This window comes from Malus sylvestris, chromosome 15 (assembly GCF_916048215.2).
Source record: "Malus sylvestris chromosome 15, drMalSylv7.2, whole genome shotgun sequence".
Classification (NCBI taxonomy): Eukaryota; Viridiplantae; Streptophyta; class Magnoliopsida; order Rosales; family Rosaceae; genus Malus; species Malus sylvestris.
In genome coordinates, this window is record NC_062274.1 from 17747497 (window position 1) to 17771515 (window position 24019).

General features: G+C 39.7%; 1 protein-coding gene across 1 annotated transcript; it reads right to left on the bottom strand.

Annotated features, from left to right (window-relative positions):
• Positions 1-18106: 18106 nt before the first annotated feature.
• Positions 18107-22707, bottom strand: LOC126605923 (beta-galactosidase 15-like). Its single transcript, XM_050273376.1, has 17 exons — positions 22386-22707; positions 22088-22296; positions 21918-21984; positions 21689-21781; positions 21459-21602; positions 21296-21384; positions 20919-21024; positions 20747-20831; positions 20540-20658; positions 20286-20447; positions 20004-20200; positions 19800-19903; positions 19590-19699; positions 19267-19494; positions 18949-19163; positions 18586-18859; positions 18107-18468 (listed from the first exon to the last, which is right to left on the bottom strand). Exons 1-17 carry the CDS (start codon positions 22557-22559, stop codon positions 18361-18363), a joined length of 2484 nt encoding a protein of 827 aa, XP_050129333.1. The 5' UTR covers positions 22560-22707; the 3' UTR covers positions 18107-18360.
• Between the last annotated feature and the right edge of the window lie 1312 nt (positions 22708-24019).

A 24019-nucleotide genomic window follows, 5' to 3' on the forward strand; every position in this document is an offset into this window, starting at 1 on the left:
CCTGGGCTTGAATTATATAACACATAGCCTTTGGGTTGCATAAACTTTTGGAAGCCGAATATTTATGTTGAATTATCGAATAGCAAGGCCAAGTCCCAACATTAAAAGTTTACCCATCATAACTGCTCTTAATACGACTTAAGTCCACTCGAACTCCTTTGACTCTAGTACTTTGAAATTTTTAGAGTTGCATTCTTACATAGTTTCCAAGTAATCCGGCAAAGTTATGCCTCATGGTAATTTGGCTTCTGACCTATACCGAAAAAGATAGAGTAAGATAGAATAAACAAAATCATGCAAGGATTAAAATTTCATATCCTTGCAAGAGGGAATGATGGTTTGCTACAAGGGTGGCAAGGTTGCACAATCCTTGGCTATCTATAGCGACAATATGAAAATATCATCCCCAACTTTGGGGGTTTTATGTCATGAATATGCAATTTTCGATGTTGGCCCATACTAGGTGCCTAATTCATTGCATAGGATGTTATTACTTGAATAAGTTGATTTGGCTTGCGGTCGATTGATGAATTAGATTTGGACTTATTGGAGGCTTAGTAGGTAATAACTATACATGGTTGAGGTTAACTTTAATCGAAGTTGTAGCTTATGCACATGACCAGTTATGATTTCATGCTCCAATCTTGTTTAAGAATCTTTAAAGTACGTAATATAGCTACATTTGATCACATATACAATTAAATAATCAAAAGTACTTACCTCTTGGAGCTTTACCAAAGTTTGTACCAAGGTTCATCACCCGATGGATGAGCCTTCATTCCCTTCCATGCAACTTCCAAGAATTGTAGCGTGAAAGTGGGCTTCCATACTTGTAAGGGAATATGTTCATGCTCCGATCCCTTGTGCTGGTGAAAGTTTAAACCTGAAAAGGTGAACTTTACTGATCCACAAAAAAACTCTGCTTGCACTGTTTGTAGTAAAATGGTGATATCTTCCTCATTAGTGGTTGGAATCGTAAGTCGTAAAGTGTTGTGGAAAGATGGTACTGTAGCTTTCTAGTGATATAAACTGCATTGTCCAATTTTGTCTGAGAAATTCTAGTTTAGTCCACAAATTCGAATGGTGTGCATAGGCAGTTTGTTAGTTGCATGTTGCTCCGCACCAAAGTTGGTTCATGTTCCGTGTTAGAATTAGTTTATGTTTTGTTTTGGAACTATATTTAGGCAGATCTAGAGTTGCATACACACTTTTCATGTCCTACAAATGCATTAAGATCACTTGTCGTGCATACTAATTCTTAAATTGTAGGAAGCTCTAAGAATATAGGAAATTAATTTGATACCCCAGTCCGATCAGGTCTCCGTATCTTGTGCTTTCAACTATTTTAAAAACATTTCCAAACCAGCCCTAATGGTTTCTATTTTCATAGTTTGATTGCTACAATATTTTAGGGAAAATTAGAATCCCCTGCACTTTTCTAATATTCTTTAGATTAAACATTGGTTCTATTTTGAAATTTGATTAGGACGCCTAAACAATAGCCATGTCAGCATTTTTATATTTTGTTGATGCACAAAATCAGCGAGGACTTTGGTACAACAGAAAGTGTCAGGTTTGTGACCTTCGCTTGGTTGCTTCGATCACTAGTGAAGATAAGTACGTAAATGAATAAGGACAGGGAAGCAAACACAAGATGTACGTGGTTCACCCAGATCGGCTACGTCCACGGAGTAGAGGAGTTCTCATTAATTGTGAAGGGTTTACACAAATACATAGGTTCAAGCTCTCATTTTGTGAGTTCTAGTGAATAGTTTAGTACAAAATGACATTAGAGATTATTGTGGGAGAATGATCCCTATTTATAGAGGAGAGTTTCTAGTTTTGTTCTAACATCGACACGTGTCATGTTGTGATTGGCTTCTGATGTTGACACGTGTCGAGCTGTGATTGGCTTCTGATGTCGACACGTGTCGTATTGTGATTGGCCTCCTGGTTGAAGGGAAGCTCTTCTAGGTCCTTGACGGTATAACGTTGACCGGTGCTCAGTAGTTTCGGGATTGGTCAAGTATGGTACAAACAGTGCTCCCCTAAGTTCCCGAGTGAGGGAAGCTCCTCGGTTGGGGACTTGCAAGATCCAAGCCATTGAGTAATCACGAAACTTCTAAGTACTGAAGTGTGGTATCATTTTCACGTGCCTTATCTGTCTCATATGTAGATGTGGCATCTTCTCTGGAAGTACTTTTCCTCCATCCATAGGTGGTATCTTTAACCGATGAAGATGCACAAGGTAATGTATCAATTTCACTTGAAGTTTACTTGTAGTTTCGGGCTTGGTCAAGTGCGATACAAACCCTATAGTAGGAGTCCCCCAAGTCGCTGAGCTAGGAGATCTGCCGAAAGAGGTGACATACAAGGTAAGCAATCAAACTTCCAAGCAAGCAACCCAGGATCGGAGGTTCGACTTCGGCTTCCGGTTGATTGTTCTCCTTCTCCTTGTCTCTCATTCAGCTGCCAGGATAAGGAGAAGCAAATGGAGAAGAGATGATATGAGATACTTTTGCTTTTGAAGAAGTAACTTTCCACAGGCTTATTCTTGAACTGTGCTGGAGGGTTTTCTGGTTCCCTTCAGAGTATAAGGCCGACTCAAGAATTTGAGGGTCAAAACAAGTCCATCAAATCTAGAGTACGTTCGACCTTGATGATATGGGATACTTTTGCTGTTGACGGAATAATGAATGTGGTATGGAAAGGTGTCGTGCTGTAGTGATCTGTTTCAGCTCACCTTTGAACCTTCTGCTTCAATCTTTTGCATGGCAGAAGTGGTGTGCAACCTTTGCATTTAAATGGTCATTCAGAACATTCCTTCATAGTGACTCATCCACGCTTGGCAGCTTCAGTGTAAAGAGCCAATATCTGATCAACTGTCATGAGGTATTTGCCGGTGGAATTCGTGACCTTGACAGCAGTTGAGGATGAGTACTCGAGAGCAATGCTAAGTAAGCAACCAGGCAAAGGTTCCAGGCAGTCAGTTCCAGATTGGAGGTTTGATTTCAGGTTCCGACTGACTGCTCTCTTTCTCCTTGTCCTGCAGGTATGGACAAGGACAAAGACAAAGACAGGGAGAAAGCATGATATGGGATACTCTTGCTTTCGACCCTGATGATATGAGATACTCTTGTTCTTGGTGTGGCTTATTTGCTGAGGTATTATCGGGGGGAAATAAAGCTGAGTATTTCGAGAGGTTATGTTGAGGGTGCCTTCTCGAATGCGAGAAAGGGTTGAGCATTTTTGCAGGTTTGCCTGTCCGTTGAGGAGGGAGGTCGATGTATATAGGGATTTCCCAATAACAAGTAGTAATGCTATTCCTTTACCCTTCTTGGTCACAGCAATGTAGTGGGAGCTGCCAGCTTCACGTGTTTTAACTTTGTCAGAGCACTTTGAAAAAGTGGTATGTGGTATCTGGAAAGCTGATGTTACGTGTGAAGATTACAGACAAGCTTTGTCTAAGGAAATCTGGCTCTCGAAGTTCTGAGAGTTGTGCCTCTTCGGTTTTCGAACAAGCAATCCTGTCAAGGATCTGACTCTCGAGATTCGGAAAGCGGTGCTACTTCGGTTTTTGAGAAAGTAATTATGTTGGGAGTCTTTTCTCGAATGTGAGTAAAGGTTGGACGTTCTTGCCAACCTGTCTTGCCGCAAAACACGGAGGTCGACACACATAGGGACTTTCCAGTTGTCAAGCAGTGGTGCTGTTCCTTTACCCTTGTGGGTAATAGTAGGGTAGCTGGAACTTCGAAATTCTCGTGCCTAAACTTTGTCAGAGATCTTTGACAAAGTTATATGTGGTACCCGAGGAGTTGATAGTGCATGTGGAGAGTGGTGATTGAACAGCAAGATTCACGTGCTTTCTACTTCACCAGAAATCTTCGACAGATTGCCCGTAATTTCCGCAAAGCTGAGTGTGCATGTGACAGGTGCTGACGAGGCTGAAAAAGCAGGTGCCTCTTCGATTTCTGAGATCGGCCCTCGTGGTCTCTGAGCAGCCCAGCTTTTGAGAAAGGAATCGCCTCTTCGATTTTTGAGATCAGCCCTCGTGGTCTCTGAGCAGCCCAGCTTTTGAGAAAGCAAACGCCTCTTCGATTTCTGAAGCTCCGTCGAGTGCAGATTTTTATAGAGGCTGGCATTAAGTTCCACAGCACACTTGAATCTCTACTAGTAGAAGCTCCCTTCTTGCACTTCTAAGATCTTGATTTGTTTGACCTTTTCCCTCTTCAACACATTTGAAAATGTCTGGACCCTCCGACTGTCGTTTTGACTTGAACATTGGAGAAGAGACAGCCACGCCTTCTCCAGACAACATATGGCGCCCATCATTCATATCCCCTACTGGTCCTCTTACCGTTGGGGATTCTGTGATGAAGAATGATATGACCGCTGCAGTGGTGGCCAGGAACCTTCTCACTCCCAAAGATAACAGACTACTTTCCAAACGGTCTGATGAGTTGGCTGTTAAGGACTCTCTGGCTCTTAGTGTTCAGTGTGCAGGTTCTGTGTCTAATATGGCCCAACGACTATTTGCTAGAACCCGCCAAGTTGAATCATTGGCTGCTGAAGTGATGAATCTCAAACAGGAGATTAGAGGGCTCAAGCATGAGAATAAACAGTTGCACCGGCTCGCCCATGACTATGCTATAAACATGAAGAGGAAGCTTGACCAGATGAAGGAATCTGATGGTAAGGTTTTACTTGATCATCAGCGGTTTGTGGGTTTGTTCCAAAGGCATTTATTGCCTTCGTCCTCTGGGGCTGTACCTGGTAATGAAGCTTCAAATGATGAACCTCCAATGCCTCCTCCTTCTGGGGTTTTGTCAAGTACTGAGGCTCCGGATAACCACCCTTCGGTGCTTTCTCTTTCTGGGGCTCTACCGACTGCTGAGACTTCCCCTAAGCAACCTTTGTGAAGGCTCCCTTTTGTTTGTTTATTTTGACTCATGTATATGTACATATTTGTGGCTTTATCGAAAATATTAATAAATGAGCTTTGCTTCATTTCAACATATTGTGTTAAATACACCAAAGCCTTCTTCAAAAAGTTCTTTGAATTTTTTCTTTTGTTGAAACTTGTATTGTTGAAGCTTTGTGAGTGAAGCGTGTAGTTTGAGGTAGTGTTCCCTTAATTTCCCGAGTGAGGAAAACTTCTCGGTTGGAGACTTGAAAAATCCAAGTCACTGAGTGGTTGTGAGACTGTCGAGTATCAAGGTGCAGTAGCATATGGTGGGAGTCCCCCAAGTCTTCAGGCGAAGAGAGTTGCTGAATGAGGTGTCTCGCTTGTTACTAATTTGTCAAAGTAACGAATCCTTGTTTCGATGTCACACATTCGTATATGCTTTATCTAAAAATATTTCCAACTTTTGTGTGTTTGATGCTGCATGCTATTGACTAGACAAGATCAAGTGCAATTAGTAGCTTTTCTCTCTTTTTCATCTTTTCTTTGGTGGAAGTGCTTTTCGTTTCCACTAATCAGCCTGAGTGGATGCACGATAACACCATTCTCTATAGCTCAGATTGCAAAGTCGTCTTCATGAAAGTTGTTCCTTATCTTGTGAACTACAACATATCCAAATTTGAGATCCATCGGAGTAGTACAACTTCAGAAATTCAAGTATGATGAGTAACTGTTCATCAATTTTCTGTTAACCCGTCAGACTTGTTGTGAGCTTCGAAACTCCATTTTCTCTTGTTCAGATCAACATACTTTCTTCATCGAAGTTGTTCCTCATCATCTCTTCCATAACATATCAAAAATTCAGAACAAACTAACGGTTGAATATTTCCAGATCTTCGAAACACCGCAGCAGCTTTGAAGCTTGCAGAAATCTGACCGTCATATTTGGAGCTTCAACACTCTAACTTTCGTCGCTCAAATAGAAAGATTTCCTTCGTGAAAGTTGTTCATCTGCTCAAGAACTATAAGATGTCCAAAATTCAGCTCCACTGGAATTAGCTTCGCACTATCTTGATGAAGAGTGTGTGAAGCTTTTATGTGTTTTGGTGTTGAAATTTGGTATTGTAGGTGAAGCATTGGGGTTGAAGCTTGATATGTGAAGCTTTATAGGTGAAGCTTTGGTGTTGAAGCTTTATAGGTGAAGCTTTGGGGTTGAAGCTTTATAGGTGAAGCTTTGGTGGTGAAGCTTTATAGGTGAAGCTTTGGTGTTGAAGCTTTATAGGTGAAGCTTTGGGGTTGAAGCTTTATAGGTGAAGCTTTATAGGTGAAGCTTTGGTGTTGAAGCTTTATAGGTGAAGCTTTGATGTTGACACCATAAATTGATTGTGCTTCGCACTATCTTGATGAACATAGTGCGAAGCTTTTGAGATTGATATTTGTCCTCCATTGATGAAGCTTTTGTTGGCACCATAAATTGATTATGCTTCGCACTATCTTGATGAACATAGTGCGAAGCTTTGGAGATTGATACTTGTCCTCCATTGATGAAGCTTTTGTTGGCACCATAAATTGATTGTGCTTCGCACTATCTTGATGAACATAGTGCGAAGCTTTGGAGATTGATACTTGTCCTCCATTGATGAAGCTTTTGTTGGCACCATAAATTGATTGTGCTTCGCACTATCTTGATGAACATAGTGCGAAGCTTTGGAGATTGATACTTGTCCTCCATTGATGAAGCTTTTGTTGGCACCATAAATTGATTGTGCTTCGCACTATCTTGATGAACATAGTGCGAAGCTTTTGAGATTTGTAGTTGTGTTCCATTGATGAAGCTTTGTTGAATTTCCCAATTTCCAATTTCCTCTTCTTTTTTTTTTTTTTTTTTTTTTGTTTTTTTTTTTTGGGAAAACTAGAAATTTGAAAATGTGGGAGAGACAACGTATACAAATTTTTCTTCCATACTGTTAAGCGAGAGATTGTGATGCAAGCCACCTCTTGTAGTAGTCGAAGGTTTGGATGAACCATATAAATTGAATTTGCTTCGAACAGTCTTGATCAAGAGCGTTTGAAGCTTTCTATGAGTTGTAGTGTTTGCATTGTTACAGAGGAGAAATGTCTGAAGCAGATGCAAGAGGGCTGAAGAGCTTGATCTTCGTATACCATGCATTAAAGCCATTGTTGGCTTGCAATAAGACTTTGTTGATGACTATAGCTCTTGTTGGGCATAAGTGCTCCCCTAGTTGAGTTGTAAAGCTTGATGGTTTTTGATTATTTGTGAATGCTAGGAGTTCACATGTACAAGTTGTACCACTCGTCTTCTGGTTAATGGAATGAATGGTAGGTTGCTTTCATCACTTGGTTGGTGGTACGAATGTGAATTCCTTAATCACCTTTCATCACATTTCATCACCTGGTTGGTGACATGAAGGAGAGTACGCGTTGTACATTTCATCACCTGGTTGGTGGCATGAAGGAAAGTACGCGTTGTACATTTCATCACCTGGTTGGTGGCATGAAGATGAGTTCCTTCTTCACCTGATTGGTGATAAGGGTGGCAAGTTTCCAAATAATATTAGAGTACGGGTTGTACATTTCATCACCTAGTTGGTGGTACGAAGGTGAATTCCTTCATCACCTAGTTGGTGAGAATAAGGGCAAGGTGTCGAGGCACATTGTGGCAAATGTCGAATGACACAAAGTGTGTTGAACCCTTTCGAAGCACAGTTGGCTTATGTATGGATGTGTTGGAATGTATGATGTTTATGCATGAATGTGTTGGAATGTATGATGTTTATGTATGAATGTATTGGAATGATGATGTTTATGTATGAATGTGTTGGAATGTATGATGTTTATGTATGAATGTGTTGGAATGTATGATGTAGATCCTTTGTATAGTCTTGTTGACACATACTTAGATTTTGTTTTGTATTGGAAACATTTGCGTTGAAGCTTCAACACTTGAGTGTTTCATTGCTCAGAATGGAAAAGAGTTTATGGCCGAGTTGGCTAAATCACCTCTTTATTGAATTCATACCAAATGGTCTTTGTTACATAGGATGCCGAACAGCTGTAGCTTAACACTTGTACAATGTGAGTCTATTTGTAATAGTACTTCAAGTGGTCAGCATTCCATGGATGGCCAAGGGTCTTGCCGTCGGAGTTTCTGAGCTTGTAGGAGCCAGGGCGGCTGATGCCGACGACCTCGAACGGTCCGTCCCAATTAGGACTGAGTGTTCCTTCACTCGGGACTCTATCACAGAGTAATCTTTTCTTCAGTACCCAGTCTCCCACTTTGAAAGAGCGAGGTTTGACCCTTGAGTCGTAGTAGTTGGAGATGCGCTGCTTGTAGGCGACATTCCTCAGGTGAGCCTGATTTCTGTGTTCCTCGACTAGATCCAGGTTGAGGGTGAGTTGCTTGTCGTTCTCACTCTGTATGTAGTTCTGGATTCGGTATGTTGCTTGCTCAAGCTCAACTGGGACAACTGCTTCTGTACCAAAAGCAAGTGAGAATGGAGTTTCTCCTGTGGAAGTCCGATATGAAGTGCGGTATGACCAAAGGACTTGGGGTACGAATTCTGGCCAACAACCTTTAGCTTTGTCCAAGCTAGTTTTCAGAGTGCGCTTGATTATTTTGTTAACGGCCTCGACTTGTCCGTTAGACTGGGGATGGGCTGGAGAGGCAAAACATAAGTTGATGTTGAACTTAGAGCAGAACATCTTGAACTTTTTGTTGTCGAACTGCCGCCCATTGTCCGTGACTATCGCATTGGGAATGCCGAATCTGCAGAGGATGTTCTTCCATACGAAGTCTTCTATTTTTCCCTCAGTAATGGTTGCCAAGGGTTCTACCTCAGCCCACTTTGTGAAGTAGTCAACTGCAACGATTGCATAGCGGACCTTGCCTTTCCCTGCAGGCATTGGGCCGATCAAATCAAGTCCCCATTGGGCCAAGGGCCAAGGGCTGATCATAGGAGTGAGCGGCTCGGGAGGGGAGTGAGGGATAGTTGCGTAGCGTTGACACTTATCACATGAGCGAGATATTCTGATGGCATCTTGGTGGAGTGTTGGCCAATAGTATCCTTGGCGAAAAGTCTTGTGTGCTAGGGATCGAGACCCAGCATGATCTCCGCAGACTCCTTCATGTATTTCTCGAAGGACAATTTCCACATCCGCAGGTGTAAGGCATCTTAGGTATGGCAGGGTGAAACCGCGCTTGTAGAGTTGGTCATTAATGATCAGGTAGCGGGCAGACTTGTATCGAATCTGTTTAGCTTGGACTTTGTCAATTGGAAGGGTGCCATGAGCAAGGAATTTATAAATTGGGGTGATCCAACTATCTTCTTGTTGTAAATTGCACACCTCCGCGACCATGGTGCTTGGTTCTGCCAACAATTCGACATGAATTTTTCTCCCAATCTTGTCTTCCACTGCCGAGGCGAGGCGAGCCAAAGCGTCTGCATGACTGTTTGCCGCTCGAGGAACTTGGGTGATCTGGTAGTGGAAGTGCTTGAGCAAAAGTCGCGTTTGCGCAAGATATGCTGCCATGGAGTTATCCTTAGCATCAAAGTTGTTTGTGACTTGGTTGACCACTAATTGGGAGTCACTGAAGATATCAATTCGTTTAACCCCAAGGTGTTTGGCCAAACGTAAGCCTGCTAGAAGGGCTTCGTATTCGGCCTCGTTGTTCGATGCCTTGAATTTGAAACGAAGAGCGTATTCCATCGCCACTTTGTCGGGGGTAGTGAGGACTAATCCTGCTCCGCAGCCCTGTTGGTTGGATGAGCCATCAACATACAGACTCCATGATGGGGTCGTTGATTCTACTTTCTGAGCTTCCGATGGTAATGAAGCTACTGCTTCAGGTGTAGAAGCAATGTCAACAGGATATGTGAAGTCGGCGATGAAATCTGCTACTGCTTGACCTTTTTCGGCTGGTTTTGGTTGGTAGGAGATGTCAAACTCACCCAATGCTATCGCCCATTTGATCATTCGTCCAGACGTGTCAGGACTCTGGAGTATCTGTCGAAGAGGGTGATTGGTAAGCACGATGATGGCGTGTGCTTGGAAATAAGGGCGAAGTTTCCGAGCAGACATGACCAATGCTAGAGCTAATTTCTCAATGTTGGAGTATCGTGTCTCCGCATCTTGTAGGGCTTTGCTAGCGTAGTAGACGGGCCGTTCGACACCACTGTCCATTCGAATAAGAACAGAACTGACTGCTGAAGCCGAAACCGATAGATAGATGATGAGAGTGTCACCAACTTCTGGTTTGGAGAGTAGAGGGGCTTTACTCATGTACTCTTTGAGGTTCTTGAATGCCTTGGCACATTCCTCCGTCCATGTAATGTACTTCTTATTTCCCTTGAGTGCTTTGAAGAAAGGAGCACATCTGTCTGTGGCCTTAGAGATGAATCTGGTTAAGGCTGCCACCTTGCCAGTAAGGCTTTGGATGTCTTTTGAAGTTATTGGCTCTTTCATGTCGAGGATTGCTTTGATCTTTTCAGGGTTAGCTTCAATGCCTCGTTGGCTAATCATGAAGCCTAAGAATTTGCCAGAGCCCACGCCGAAGGCACATTTGTTGGGGTTCAACCTCATTCGATACCTCTTTAGAATGGTGAAAGTTTCAGATAGGTTGGTGATGTGTTGGTCAGCATGTTTACTTTTGACTAGCATATCATCAACGTAAACTTCCATGCTCTTCCCAATTTGTTCGGCGAACATTGAATTGACCAGTCTCTGATAAGTTGCTCCTGCATTCTTTAGGCCGAAAGGCATGACTTTATAGCAATATAGTCCCCTGTCAGTAGTGAAGGCCGTGTGTTCTTGGTCTGAGGGGTTCATGAGGATTTGGTTGTATCCTGAATAAGCGTCCATGAAGCTCAAGAGCTCACACCCTGCTGTAGAGTCTATAAGTCTATCAATGAGAGGAAGGGGGAAACTATCATTCGGGCATCCTTTGTTTAGGTCGGTGTAGTCGACACACATTCTCCACAAGACCTTTTGAAGCAGAAGACTTTCCTTGGTCGGATTTTTCTTAACAAGGACAACATTTGCTACCCATGTTGGGTAATTGACTTCACGGACGAAGCCTATGTCCTTGAGTTTTTCAACTTCTGCTTTCATCGCCTCGTATCGTTCAACATCATAAGATCTTCGCTTCTGTTTTACTGGTTTGGTCTTGGGATCAATACTCAAGTGGTGACAGATGATATCGGGAGAGATGCCCGGCATATCTTTATATGACCAAGCGAAGACCTCGGCGTTCTCTTGCAAAAAGGAGATCAGCGACAACCGAAGGGGTGGTGACAAAGTGGTGCCAATATTCACCATGCAGTCTGGATGGTCTTTGGAGATAGAGATCTTCTCTAACTCTTCAGCTGGTTGTGCTTGCTGGGTGAATGAGTCATCTCGAGGGTCGTCGGGTTGACTGTTGCCATCCTGAAGACCCGAGTTGGATTCATCTGGACTGGTCTTTACGACTTGGTTATGTATAAAGAGAGTCTCCTTGGGGACATACAGGTGTTGTTGTTTGACTGAAGTGTTGTAACATGATCGAGCACTAAGTTGATCTCCCCTGATGTACCCATTGCCGAAAGGGGTTGGAAACTTCATCAACAACATATGTGTGGATACCATGGCCTTGAGATCATTGATGCCTGTGCGCCCAAAGATGACATTGTATGCCGTCAGGCAGTTGACCACTAGGAAGTTAGTGGTAATAGTAGCTGTGTAGGGGCCTGTACCAATGGTGAAGGGTAAGTGTATACTCCCTAAAGGTTGCACGATATCGCCAGAGAAGCTTATCAGAGGAGAAATCGAGCGATCGAGCAAGTGTTCAGCTACATTAAGTGCCTTGAAAGCTTCAACAAACATGATATTGACTGAAGCACCTGTGTCTATCAGGATTCGTTTCACATCAAAATTTGCTATGTGAGCTTCCACGATCAGCGGGTCATTGTGAGGATAGATGATACCTCTTTCTTCCTCAGGGTAGAAACATATTGGATCCCAGTTAGGCTTTTGATACTTGCCTCCTCTGATGTCTTCCACGTGAAACACTTGATGGCCAGGTCTCAAAGTTCGTTCATTGCTTTTCATGGCCCTATTGGAAGATTCAGACATGGGTGTGCCGCCGCTTATGGAATATATCACATTCACCTGGCGTTGGTTACGGTTATCCCTTGGAGGGTGAAGGAGGAACTGATCAATTTTTCCTTCACGTGCCAAAGCTTCAATATGGTCACGGAGGATAATGCACTTCTCACTATCATGGCCATTATACTTGTGGTAGCAGCAAAACATGCATGTGTTCTTCGTGGACTTGTAATCTAGCTGTCTTGGCTTTGGCTTTGGTATCAGGTGAGCTATACTGGGGTAGATGGCAGCATATGTAGCATTCAAAGAGGTGTATGTCTCATACCTCGGGGTAGGGCCTGTCTTGACACGTGATTGGCCCACTGCGTTGACTGCCTGGGGGCGGGCATTATTGTGACGATATCCTGAGTTATCGCGATAGTGCCCCTTATTCTTTTTATTAAAATGAGATTGGTGAGGATGGAAGTCCTTCATTTTGCCCTGAGATTGATATGTCTGTTGACTTGGCGAAGCATTAAATGAGGCAGGGGGGTGTGCTGCTACCATTTGGAAGGTTGAGGTCTTTTCATTCGGTTGGATCTGGCCTCCACTCCCTACTTGCTGATAAGGGGTGACTGTAGGGGGTTTCCCTTGATATGTCCTTGCCTCGGCGAAGGCATGGTTGTAAGCTTGTGTCATCACCTCAGAGTAAGTCTTCCAAGTGTTGGCATTGATCATGTACTTGAAGAAACAGTCACGTAAGCCTGCAGTGAAAGCCTTGAAGGCGGTCTTGTCATCTGCCTCAGCGCAGCGAGAATACTCATGGCTGAAGCGGCCAGCGTACTTTCGTAATGACTCGTCCGGCTTCTGGTGAATAGTGTACAAGTCATCTGCGGAATGCAAGCGATCGGTCTGGAAGATGTGTTGAGAGACAAACAGCTTTCTCAACTCTTCAAATGAGTCTACTGTCTCAGGTGGAAGACGGCAATACCAGTTTAAAGCTCCGCCAGAGAGGGTGGAGGGGAAGAGAAGGCACCGTTCTTCGTCGGTGTGTCCCCGGTATACCATGGTGGACTCAAAGAGGTTAAGGTGTTCAATCGGGTCTTCCCTTCCAGTATAGAGCTGTAAGTCAAGCTTCTGCTTTGTCTTCGCTTGGAGGGGAGTGTTGAGGATCCTTCTTGTGAGAGGGCCAGGCCTGGGTTGGTTCCAGTCAGGTATCTCGGCTTGACGTTCAACCTTCAGCTTGTTTACTTCCTCAAGGAGCTGCAGGACAAGGGGGTCCTGAGCGGAGTCGTGCACCACCGAAGTTTTCTTCTTTAAGTCCCCATCGCCTCTTGGAAGTAGGAAAGTTTGATCAAGATAGCGTGATCTTTCTCTGGACTCGCCACACTGACTTCTAGAGTGAGTATGTCGGAATGTTTCCGAGTCCCCAGTACCTTCATATTCTTCTGGGACTTGTTACCCCTTCTCTAGATTGGCGGTTGGCCTGGGTCGTGGAAGAAGACCGAGTCTTTCAGAAACCCTTGGGTCATTGATCTTCGAGCTTATGTGGATGGGATTCTCTCGACGTTGCTTTAGGAAGTCTCGACAATCGCGATAGACAGCTTTTGATCCTTCCACACCCTCTGTGAGGAGGTGTTTTCCTCTACTTCTCCTGCTTCGGGTTGAAGCAGCTGGGTTGAAAGAAGTCTCATGTTGATTATCACATTGATGTGTAGCTCGATCTTTATCAGGGATGTCCGTGTCGGATATCGGCGACCCTCCGTGTTGAGGGGCATTCAGTTGATTGTTGACCTCGACAGGGGCGACGAGCTTGTGTGTTTGAGCCTGCCTAGCCTCGTGAAGCATCTCGAAAAGTTTTTCATATTGTTCCTGGAGGACTTCATTCTTCATCGCTATCTTGTTGTTCTGAACCTCTAGCTCATCGACTTTAGCTTGAAGAGTAACTCTATTTCCTTCCTGCTTTCGTTGCTTCATACTAGGTCCAGCAGGGGTGTCATTCTGTGTGCTGTGGCTTCTTTCGCTCCCCATATCGGAGAGAGATGCTTGGCCAAAAGAGAGTGTATGAGCGGTGGAAACCAGCTTGACAAAGCTGAAGAGAGTGGGAATAAGTGTCGTTTCCCACAGACGGCGCCAAATGTTGATGCACAAAATCAGCGAGGACTTTGGTACAACAGAAAGTGTCAGGTTTGTGACCTTCGCTTGGTTGCTTCGATCACTAGTGAAGATAAATACGTAAATGAATAAGGACAGGGAAGCAAACACAAGATGTACGTGGTTCACCCAGATCGGCTACGTCCACGGAGTAGAGGAGTTCTCATTAATTGTGAAGGGTTTACACAAATACATAGGTTCAAGCTCTCATTTTGTGAGTTCTAGTGAATAGTTTAGTACAAAATGACATTAGAGATTATTGTGGGAGAATGATCCCTATTTATAGAGGAGAGTTTCTAGTTTTGTTCTAACATCGACACGTGTCGTGTTGTGATTGGCTTCTGATGTTGACACGTGTCGAGCTGTGATTGGCTTCTGATGTCGACACGTGTCGTATTGTGATTGGCCTCCTGGTTGAAGGGAAGCTCTTCTAGGTCCTTGACGGTATAACGTTGACCGGTGCTCAGTAGTTTCGGGATTGGTCAAGTATGGTACAAACATATTTATTTAGATTACATGTAATTATTGTGTTTTTTTTTAATTTAAAATGTTAATTATTAAATTCCATATATATTGTTTTACGTGGCCTTTTTTTAGGAAGCCAATTTCTTCTCCCACGTTTGAGTTGTATGGTTTCTTCTCCCACGTTAGAATTTTGTGATCCTCATTTTTTAATTTTGAATGGACTCATCCATTTCAATTAGTGGTTGTTTTCACTATTTTATATTGATATCATATGAGATAATTAGACGTATTCTCTATTTTTGGAGGCTTGAGGCTGATATGTTCAGATAATATATTTAAACGTATTGAATACGTACTAAGAAGATATATAAAGTAATGGACCAACTATGTTTTTTTAAATAAATATAAACATACCAAAATAATATATAAATGTACCAATTACATACAAAAAAGAAATATGAACGTACCAAATATGTACCAAGAAGATATATAAAGTAATGTACCAAATATGTACCAAGGAGAAATATATGTTTAATCAAGAGGAAATATATGTACCAAATATGTTTTTTTTAAAAATAAATATAAACATAACAAATACATACAAAAAAGAAAACAAACATACCAAATATGTACCAAGAAGATATATTAAGTAACGTATCAAATATGTACCAAGAAGAAATCTACGTTTTATGTGTAATTTGAAAGAATTTTTATTAAAATTGAATACTACAATATTTATCTACAAGATTTTAGGAGTTTTGAGATATTATCTAAGAAAATTAAAAGGTATAAATATAATGGCAAGTCGCATTCATGGGTATTTTGAAAGACTTTTTATTGGAATTAAATTCTACAATATTTATCTACAAGATTTTAGGAGTTTTGATGTATTATCTAGGAATTAAAAGGTATATTTATATAATGGCAGGTTGGGTAATTTAAATTATAAAAAAGGCTACTTCTAATTCATGTGGCACCTAAATTATATGAAGATGTTTAATCAAAACTCTAAAAAGCATAAATGTTTAATCTCAAAATTTTAAATCCTAGGCATCTGTATCAAAACCCCCCAACATTTTATTAGCTTGATTCCATTGCTTGTTCTATCATCGATCTCTTGTTCCATTGCCAAGAGATCGATGATAGAACAAGCAATGGAATCAAGCTAATAAAATGTTTCAGCAATCAAACTATGAAAATAGAAACTGTTTATACCATACTTGACTAATCCCGAAACTACTGAGCACCGGTCAACGTTATACCGTCAAGGACCCAGAAGAGTTTCCCTCCAACCAGAAGGCTAATCACAATGCGACACGTGTCGACATCAGAAGCCAATTATAGTGCGACACGTGTCAACATCAGAAGCCAATCACAACACAACACGTGTCAATGTCAAAACAAAGCTAGAAACTCTCTTCTATAAAAGGAGATCATTCTCCCGCAATATTTCCTAATGTCATTTATACTAAATCATTCACTAGTACTCACTAAAGGAGAGCTTGAACTTATGTACTTGTGTAAACCCTTCACAATTAATGAGAACTCCTCTACTCCGTGGACGTAGCCAATCTGGGTGAACCACGTACATCTTGTGTTTGCTTCCCTATCCCTATCCATTTACATACTTATCCACACTAGTGACAGGAGCAATCTAGCGAAGGTCACAAACTTAACACTTTTTGTTGTACCAAAGTCCTCACTGATTTTGTGCATCAACAGAAACTATTAGGGCTAGTTTGGAAATGTTTTTAAAATAGTTGAAAGCATAAGATACAAAGACCTGATCGGACTGGGGTATCAGATTTGTTTGTACCATACTTGACCAATCCCGAAACTACTGAGCACCGATCAAAGTTATACCGTCAAGGACCTAGAAGAGTTTCCCTCCAACCAGGAGGCCAATCACAGTGCGACAAGTGTCGACATCAGAAGCCAATCATAGCGCAACACGTATCAACATCAGAAGCCAATCACAACACGATACGTGTCAATGTCAGAACAAAGCTAGAAACTCTCTTCTATAAATAGAGATCATTCTCTCACAATATTTCCTAATGTCATTTGTATTAAATCATTCACTAGTACTCACTAAAGGAGAGCTTCAACCTATGTACTTGTGTAAACCCTTCACAATTAATGAGAACTCCTCTACTCCGTGGACGTAGCCAATCTGGGTGAACCACGTACATCTTGTGTTTGCTTCCCTGTCTCTATCCATTTACATACTTATCCACACTAGTTACCGGAGCAATCTAGCGAATGTCATAAACTTAACATTTTATGTTGTACCAACGTCCTCACTGATTTTGTGTATCAACAAGATTAATTTCCTATTTTCTTAGAGCTTCCTACAATTTAAGAATTAGCATGCGCGATAAGTAATCTTAATGCATTTGTAGGACATGAAAAGTGTGTATGCAACTTTGGATCTGCCTAAATATAGTATTCATATATAATGCTATTGTATTTCTTCATTGGGAAAATTATGCATTTTATTCACATATAATGCTACAAAGCAAAACTAAACTCTCTCGATAAAGAAACTTGTGTTTAAAAAAATGACCGTTGTTAGCCAACTAGTTCAGCTTACATATGCTATTCAAATTTTATTTTATTAAAAGCGGTGTTACTACATTAAACTAAATAAAAAAGAAAGAGAATTCAAACTCATAACACAATATATAAAAAGAAAAATACGTTGTTCTTCAAGTCAGTTCACTACTTACAATCCTATTGTTTAATGTTAGAAGAAGAATGAGCCACCATTGAAAAAGGGCATTATCCCAATGTATACCACACTCTAATTTCCAGAATAAAATTTCGAAACAGGAAATGCACCCACGTTTTAATCAAGTCATGCATCTTCTGTAATATCTCAATCCAAATCCAAAGGATCCAGCAGTAGTGATAGTGAAGGGGCAACCCACCAATTGCACCGTACGTGCATGCTTCTATCCAAATTCAACTATCCGACAAAACAGTATTATGAAATCACATATTATTCTATGATTGTAATACGATATGTGACATGTTAAAAAAATGTTAGACGTTACTAATTCACTTGTAACATGCAGTATAATTGTACTTGTTATTGAAAATGTTCTAGATTTAGAATGTGTTTGAACCTAGATATGTAGGCTTGGTAGGTAACGCAGGTATCGAACCATATTCGACCTCAGTCTCATCCGTGATAGTCTTCATTGGAGATTTGACTTGAAACCGGAATCAAGACCCATCTAAAAAAACTAAATGAACCACAAATTCACCCGTATTTGCTCCGTATTAGCTTGTAGCTGGGTTTTCTTTGCCCCGGCTTTGCTTTGTAATGATGTTCTCTCTATCAATGCAATTTCTATCGTCTCTTTCAAATAAAAAGAGAGAAAATTAACAAGTTTTGTTAAAGGACCAGAAATCAATTGTTAAATAACTTAAATTGATTATTATTGAAAGTTAAAAAATGTCATCCTTCAACAATATATAGGCACGCACAACAGAGTTTATCATGCTTTGAGATTTAAATTACTAAAATATATATATAATTGAGACAGAAGAAAATGAAGAATATAAATTAAAAGAAATAAAAATTTTATATTTGCAAAATAAAGCGGCAGTGCCTTTGATCGAACACCGACTACAGTCACTACACTGATAGAAACCCTAGCTAATTAATCTAACCCTTGCTACTTAGATCATCAAGCTAGCTAGTACTAAACTGATCACATAACACAAAATTATTAAGAAAAATCTAAACTCTGTTAGCAAACAGCTTCCACAGCCAGCCTCTTCACGGCATCACCGCAGTTTGTCAAGCCAAATTTGCTCTCAGAAACATTGATCAAGCACTTCTCCTTGCCCACGCATTCCTACAAAATCATTAGGGAAAAGAAATAGGAATTACATAGATATAATATAAATAGAAAATTAGGGTTCATAAAATTCAAGTTCACAGAAAATTAAAGTGTTCAGAAAAAAAGACTTGCCTTTTTAAGGATCGACAATGCACGTCCAGAATCACAGCTGCCTTTCTCAAATGATCCACAGGTTCCTTGGGAATTACCAAAGCTAGCGAACTTGATTGCAGAAATGGGACGACCTTCGCATGCCAATTCCACTGTGTGCTTCTCGTATGCATGGGCACAGACGGTTCCAACTTGGATGGTTTGGAAATTCACAAGAGATGGATTGCCACCAAACTCCTCAAACAACACAATTGCATTTTCTCCATCTTCCATAAATGATCGAGGAACGTGGTACCTTCAATACAATTAAAAGCAATTAAAACTGTGATCGTTATTAAACTGTCAAGTAAATAAACATGAAAGCGCAAACTATAAAGTTCTTACCATCTTTGGGTAGGATTGCCACAATTGAAGGAACACTTGTTGTTGTCATATGTACCACGGTAGTCACAAGCATCGAGACTACAATCAGTATCATATGACAAATAACTCGGCCAATACCGGCCAATACTATGGCCATTGATCCAAGCGTGACCCTTTCCCAAACCTTGTAAGTCCACCACAACTGGATCAGTTCCAAGAGGAGCTTTGAAAGTTGCCTAAACAAAATCAAACAACAACAATTGTTATTAACTTTGTCAGTTTATTAATTAGTGATATATATGAGTTAAATATATATGTGTACATAGTAGGTTTAATTACCTTGTACCATGTCAGCATCCGGTTAATGGGTAAGTTTTCCGTTGACCACTTAGTAGCGTAACGAGAATCGGTGCTAAAAAGCTTGTTTTTCAAACCATGAAGTCCAACCTTGTACGACCATTTGTGTGCTGATAGATCCTTGATCACAATCTCATCACCATTTTGTCCCACCAGTACAACTGGACCAGAAATTCCAGTTTTGATCTCTTCAAATCCACCTCCGTAATTCTGGTTATCATTCAAATCATGATTCAAAGTTTCAAATTAAATGAAATAATTAATGACAATTAAGTAATTAATTTTAACAATCCAATAATACTAACCGGAAATCCAACAGTAGCACTCAACAATGAAATAATGTTCTTTCCAGGATGCAACTTGACACTCTTCTCAAAAACATAGTTGTAGACGTTGTATTGAGCCCATTGAGAACCTATTTGCACCAAGGATATACAAGGAAATAAATAACTATAAAACAACAAATTTATTAGTATATTTAAGATTAATCAAGAAACAATATTTGTATGTCTTACCAACATATTCTCCATTAACATATGCATGAAGAATGAAACCAGTGCCATTGACCCTTAGAGTCATGTTCTTACTCCAAATTGGATCATCTTTCTTGAGATGAACACTGCCAAAAATCCAAGATAAATAAAATGAGTAAACCAAAATACAAAATATATTAGAAGAAAAGGACAAATGGAAAATTAAAATTAAAATATCCACTGTACCTTGTCATGTACCAAAGATAATCACTAGCATCATCTCCAGCAACCTTTTGATCCAAAAGTTGATTTGCAGTAATTTCTCCCTTTGCAAGGACTCTGGTGTCATCAATGGTCTCGGGCCTCCACGACCAAGCAAGTGATTCGGGTTCATCTTCAGCCTTGTTCCCTACCTTCACCTTAACTGTTGTTTGTGTGTTGACCTAAACCAGGTAAAAGAAGTTCAGAAATACTTAATAAACCAGACTCTATGTGTTTACACACACAGTGAAAGTTAATTGTTCATACCTTTGCAGTGTTATATCCTTCTGTTTTGCAATCAGGAAGAATACTAACAGACCAAGCAGGAATGGTGTATGTATTCCCTTGAAAAGTGATTGTAGCATCAGTGGTGCTATTTGCATTGCCCAAAAAGCAGCTTGATGACTCATTTGTTGCATACACAGTGGCCTAAAATATATATGCACATATCGATCCTATCAATTTGAAATTCTACAAAACTTTGGTTTATTAGTTATATCAATTCAAAAGGATAATCTTACTGAAACAGAATTGTCAAAATTTGTGGTTGTAACATTCCCATGTGTGAGAGTATACTCCATGGATTTCAAAATCTGATGGAGTTCTTTCAAATGCCCCCATTTTGGTTGGTTCAAGTTGCCTATAAAATGAGATAATAGTAAGAACTAAGAAGTTAAAGAGCCAAACACAAGGCCATGTTTAGAACTTAAATTTGAGTATTTGCTTACCATATTCGTCGAGAGGAGCATCGTAATCATAAGTAGTAGTGACGTACGCAGCTGCTGTTCGGCCAAAGTTTGTTCCACCATGATACTTAAAGAAAAAACATAAATCATGTTAGAAAGAATTAAATTACAATGAACCAAAATACAATTTAATCTAATTAATTAATGTGCCAACCATGTAGTAGTTCTGAAATGTGCCTCCAAGCTGGAAAAATCTTGCAACAGAGAAAGCAAGATCCTCAGCAGTCCTAAGCGGATCTTTGCCTCCCCAACTCTTAAACCTACAGTAACATTATATAGATTTAGAAAATTAGGTCGTACCCAGTGCACAAGGCTCCCGCTTTACGCAGGGTCTGGGAGAGGTGAATGTCGGCTAGCCTTACCCCCATTTATGGAGAGGCTGCTCCCAAGTCTCGAACCCGAGACCTACCTCTCATGGGCGAAGGCACTTGCCATCACACCAAGTGCGACCTCAGATTTAGAAAATTAGGTAACAAAACAAAAATAATATATCATAAAATTGATTCAATTAGTATTAATTCCAGAACTTACCATCCAGTCCAATTTTCGGTCCACATCTTGGGACTGTTCTCATTATTTGGAGTAAATGAATCACAGTACCAACCATTGCATGTGTTCATCTGATAACAAAGATATATAAATAAGTAACAATTATAAACACTAAAAATTAAGAAAGAAAAAAAGAATATTGTACCATTGGTTGAGGAGCATCACTTTGTTGGCACATAATCCATGGAACTCCAATGTCGAGAGATTGGGCAAAATTTGCACACCAGTTCATATATGCTTTACCAGCATCTCCATAGTATGATTGCACATTTCCGTATTCATTTTCAATCTAACAAAATTACGGCCAATTTATCACAACAAATTTATATTTTGATACCTAATATGATGAAATCGAATTATATGCATATATATTACCTGAGCAATAATAATTGGGCCACCTTGAGATGCAAAAAGCTTTTCTTTTTTCATCATATCAACAATCAATGTGGTAAAATTCTTCATCTCATTCTGCAAAAGATAAGAATGTTTAAATGTTTCATCATAGTTGTAAAATTCTTCATCTCGTTCTGCAGAATGTTTAAGTGTTGCGACTTGTATAACAAAATTAGTTTTGCGTAAACTAAAAGTCACTGCGATTAATTACCATGTAGACATCATTTGCGGTTCGGATCTCACAGCCAGGCAAGTTGTGCAGCCAAACGGGAAGTCCTCTGATTATTACATCCAGAGAGTTAAATTGTATCCAAATAGTTAAATTGTGTTTGGTACAAAATATTATGTAAAGCTATATGATATGTTGACAAAAAAATGTACCCGTAATTCCATTCGGCACAAACATATGGACCAATTCGAAGAACAGCATAAAGTCCTTCATCTTGAACTGTTTTGAGAAATCTAACAAGGTCAAGATTCCCAGTAAAATCATACTGACGACGAACTGGCTCATGCACATTCCAGAAGACATAAGTCTCAATTGTGTCTAGTCCACCCTCCTTGGACTTCTTAATCAAGTCTGGCCACATCTGTGTACAACATGATAAATTCGTTTATAAAAAGAACATGAAAAACACCAAGTTAGAGTGTACTAGTTGAAGACGACGAGTAAGATTACTTGTGGTGTGCTTCGAGGATAGTGGATTGAACCCGAAAGCAACAGTCGCCTTTTACCATCGATTGTGATGGCTCTCCCATCATGAGAAACATCAGTAGCTTTAGCATAAAAGCTTAAAAGGATCACAGAAAAACAGAAACAAAACGCAAAACTAAAAGAGTTGGAAAAAGCCATCGTCAGAATAACAAGAGAACAGTGTGAGGGAATGAGGAGGAGATGTCCTCTATTTATAAGCGTTGGAGTAAAGAAAAAAAATTCTTAGACAAAATGTGTTTTATCAAAACTAAACTACTGATATTTTAAGAATATTTGGATAACAATAAGTTTCCATCGGATAGAATGTCAGAATAATATCAAAAATCAAACACTTTGATATCCAATATATATCCAGACTTGAAGTTATCTAAATTTTAAAGTTCAGCGATGGATATAATTTTAGATAAATTACCATAAACTGGATCTGTACCAAGCGTTTTCGTGTTTTTTCATAATTAGTTGACATCTTGACAAATATCACTATCAAATAGAGAGTTTGCTGAGGCTGGGTGAGTTTTTGTGGAGTCTTTTTAATTGGATGCTATTTATTAGCTAATTAGTCTTATCGTTTTACTATTCTGTCGTAAAAAGAAAATGAAATGTCAATAGTTTAACGCAAGTACAGATTTTCGTTAGGGAAAAAAAAAAAAAACATTTGAATGATATTTAGTTATAGGGAGTTTTAATAAAAAGAGCTTCTTCAAACTTTTTATTAATAAAAAACCATCTACTAACTTTATTTAATAAAAAGAACTTAAATTTTAATGTAAAGGACTTAAATTAAATTTTAATGTAAAAGACTTAAATTTTAATAAAAAGGATAAAAAGTAAAAGAAAACAGCCCTACAATAAAACCCCACGTGCAAAATAAATTTTTATTTTCCAGCCATTCCCCTGACTTCCGTTAGGTCTGTTAGAATTATTTAGAATTAAACTTTCATTTATTTACGAATATGCCATTGCCTCATTAAAACCTAAAAATCACATAAAAATTTAAAATAAAATTAAATATTTTCTTAAGGATACGAATTAACACCCAATGTAATTAATTAACTCTTAATGGTAAACCAGTGGAAAGTTTTATTTTGCATGTGATATGTTTGTGAAAGTTTTATTTTGCACGTGATATTGTCGATATTTGTACGATAGTACATGGATATGTTCCGAAATATCTGTGATTCGAAAAAACCGAAATATCCTCGATATTTCGTCGATATTATCGATATTTCAAACTATGGGTACAGTTTCATAAATAGTATATCTTTCTTTGTCTATTTTCATAAATTGTGTCTTTTTCTTGGTCTAGTTTCATAAAGAGTTTCCACATATTGGTTTAGTTTTAGAAATAGTGTATCATTCTTGATTTGGTTTCATAAATAGTGTATACTTATTAGTCCAGTTTCATATATAGTGTCTCCTTATTTTAAGGAGAATTAGAGTGATATACTCTAATAATAAAAAAAATATATATATATACACAGTCAATAATGGTATCATTTGACAATTTGACAACATAAGAATCTAGACATCCTGCTAGTATACATATACCCCGGATTTTACTAAGTTCGTCCTTTTAAATATGGCTAAAATAACAAAAA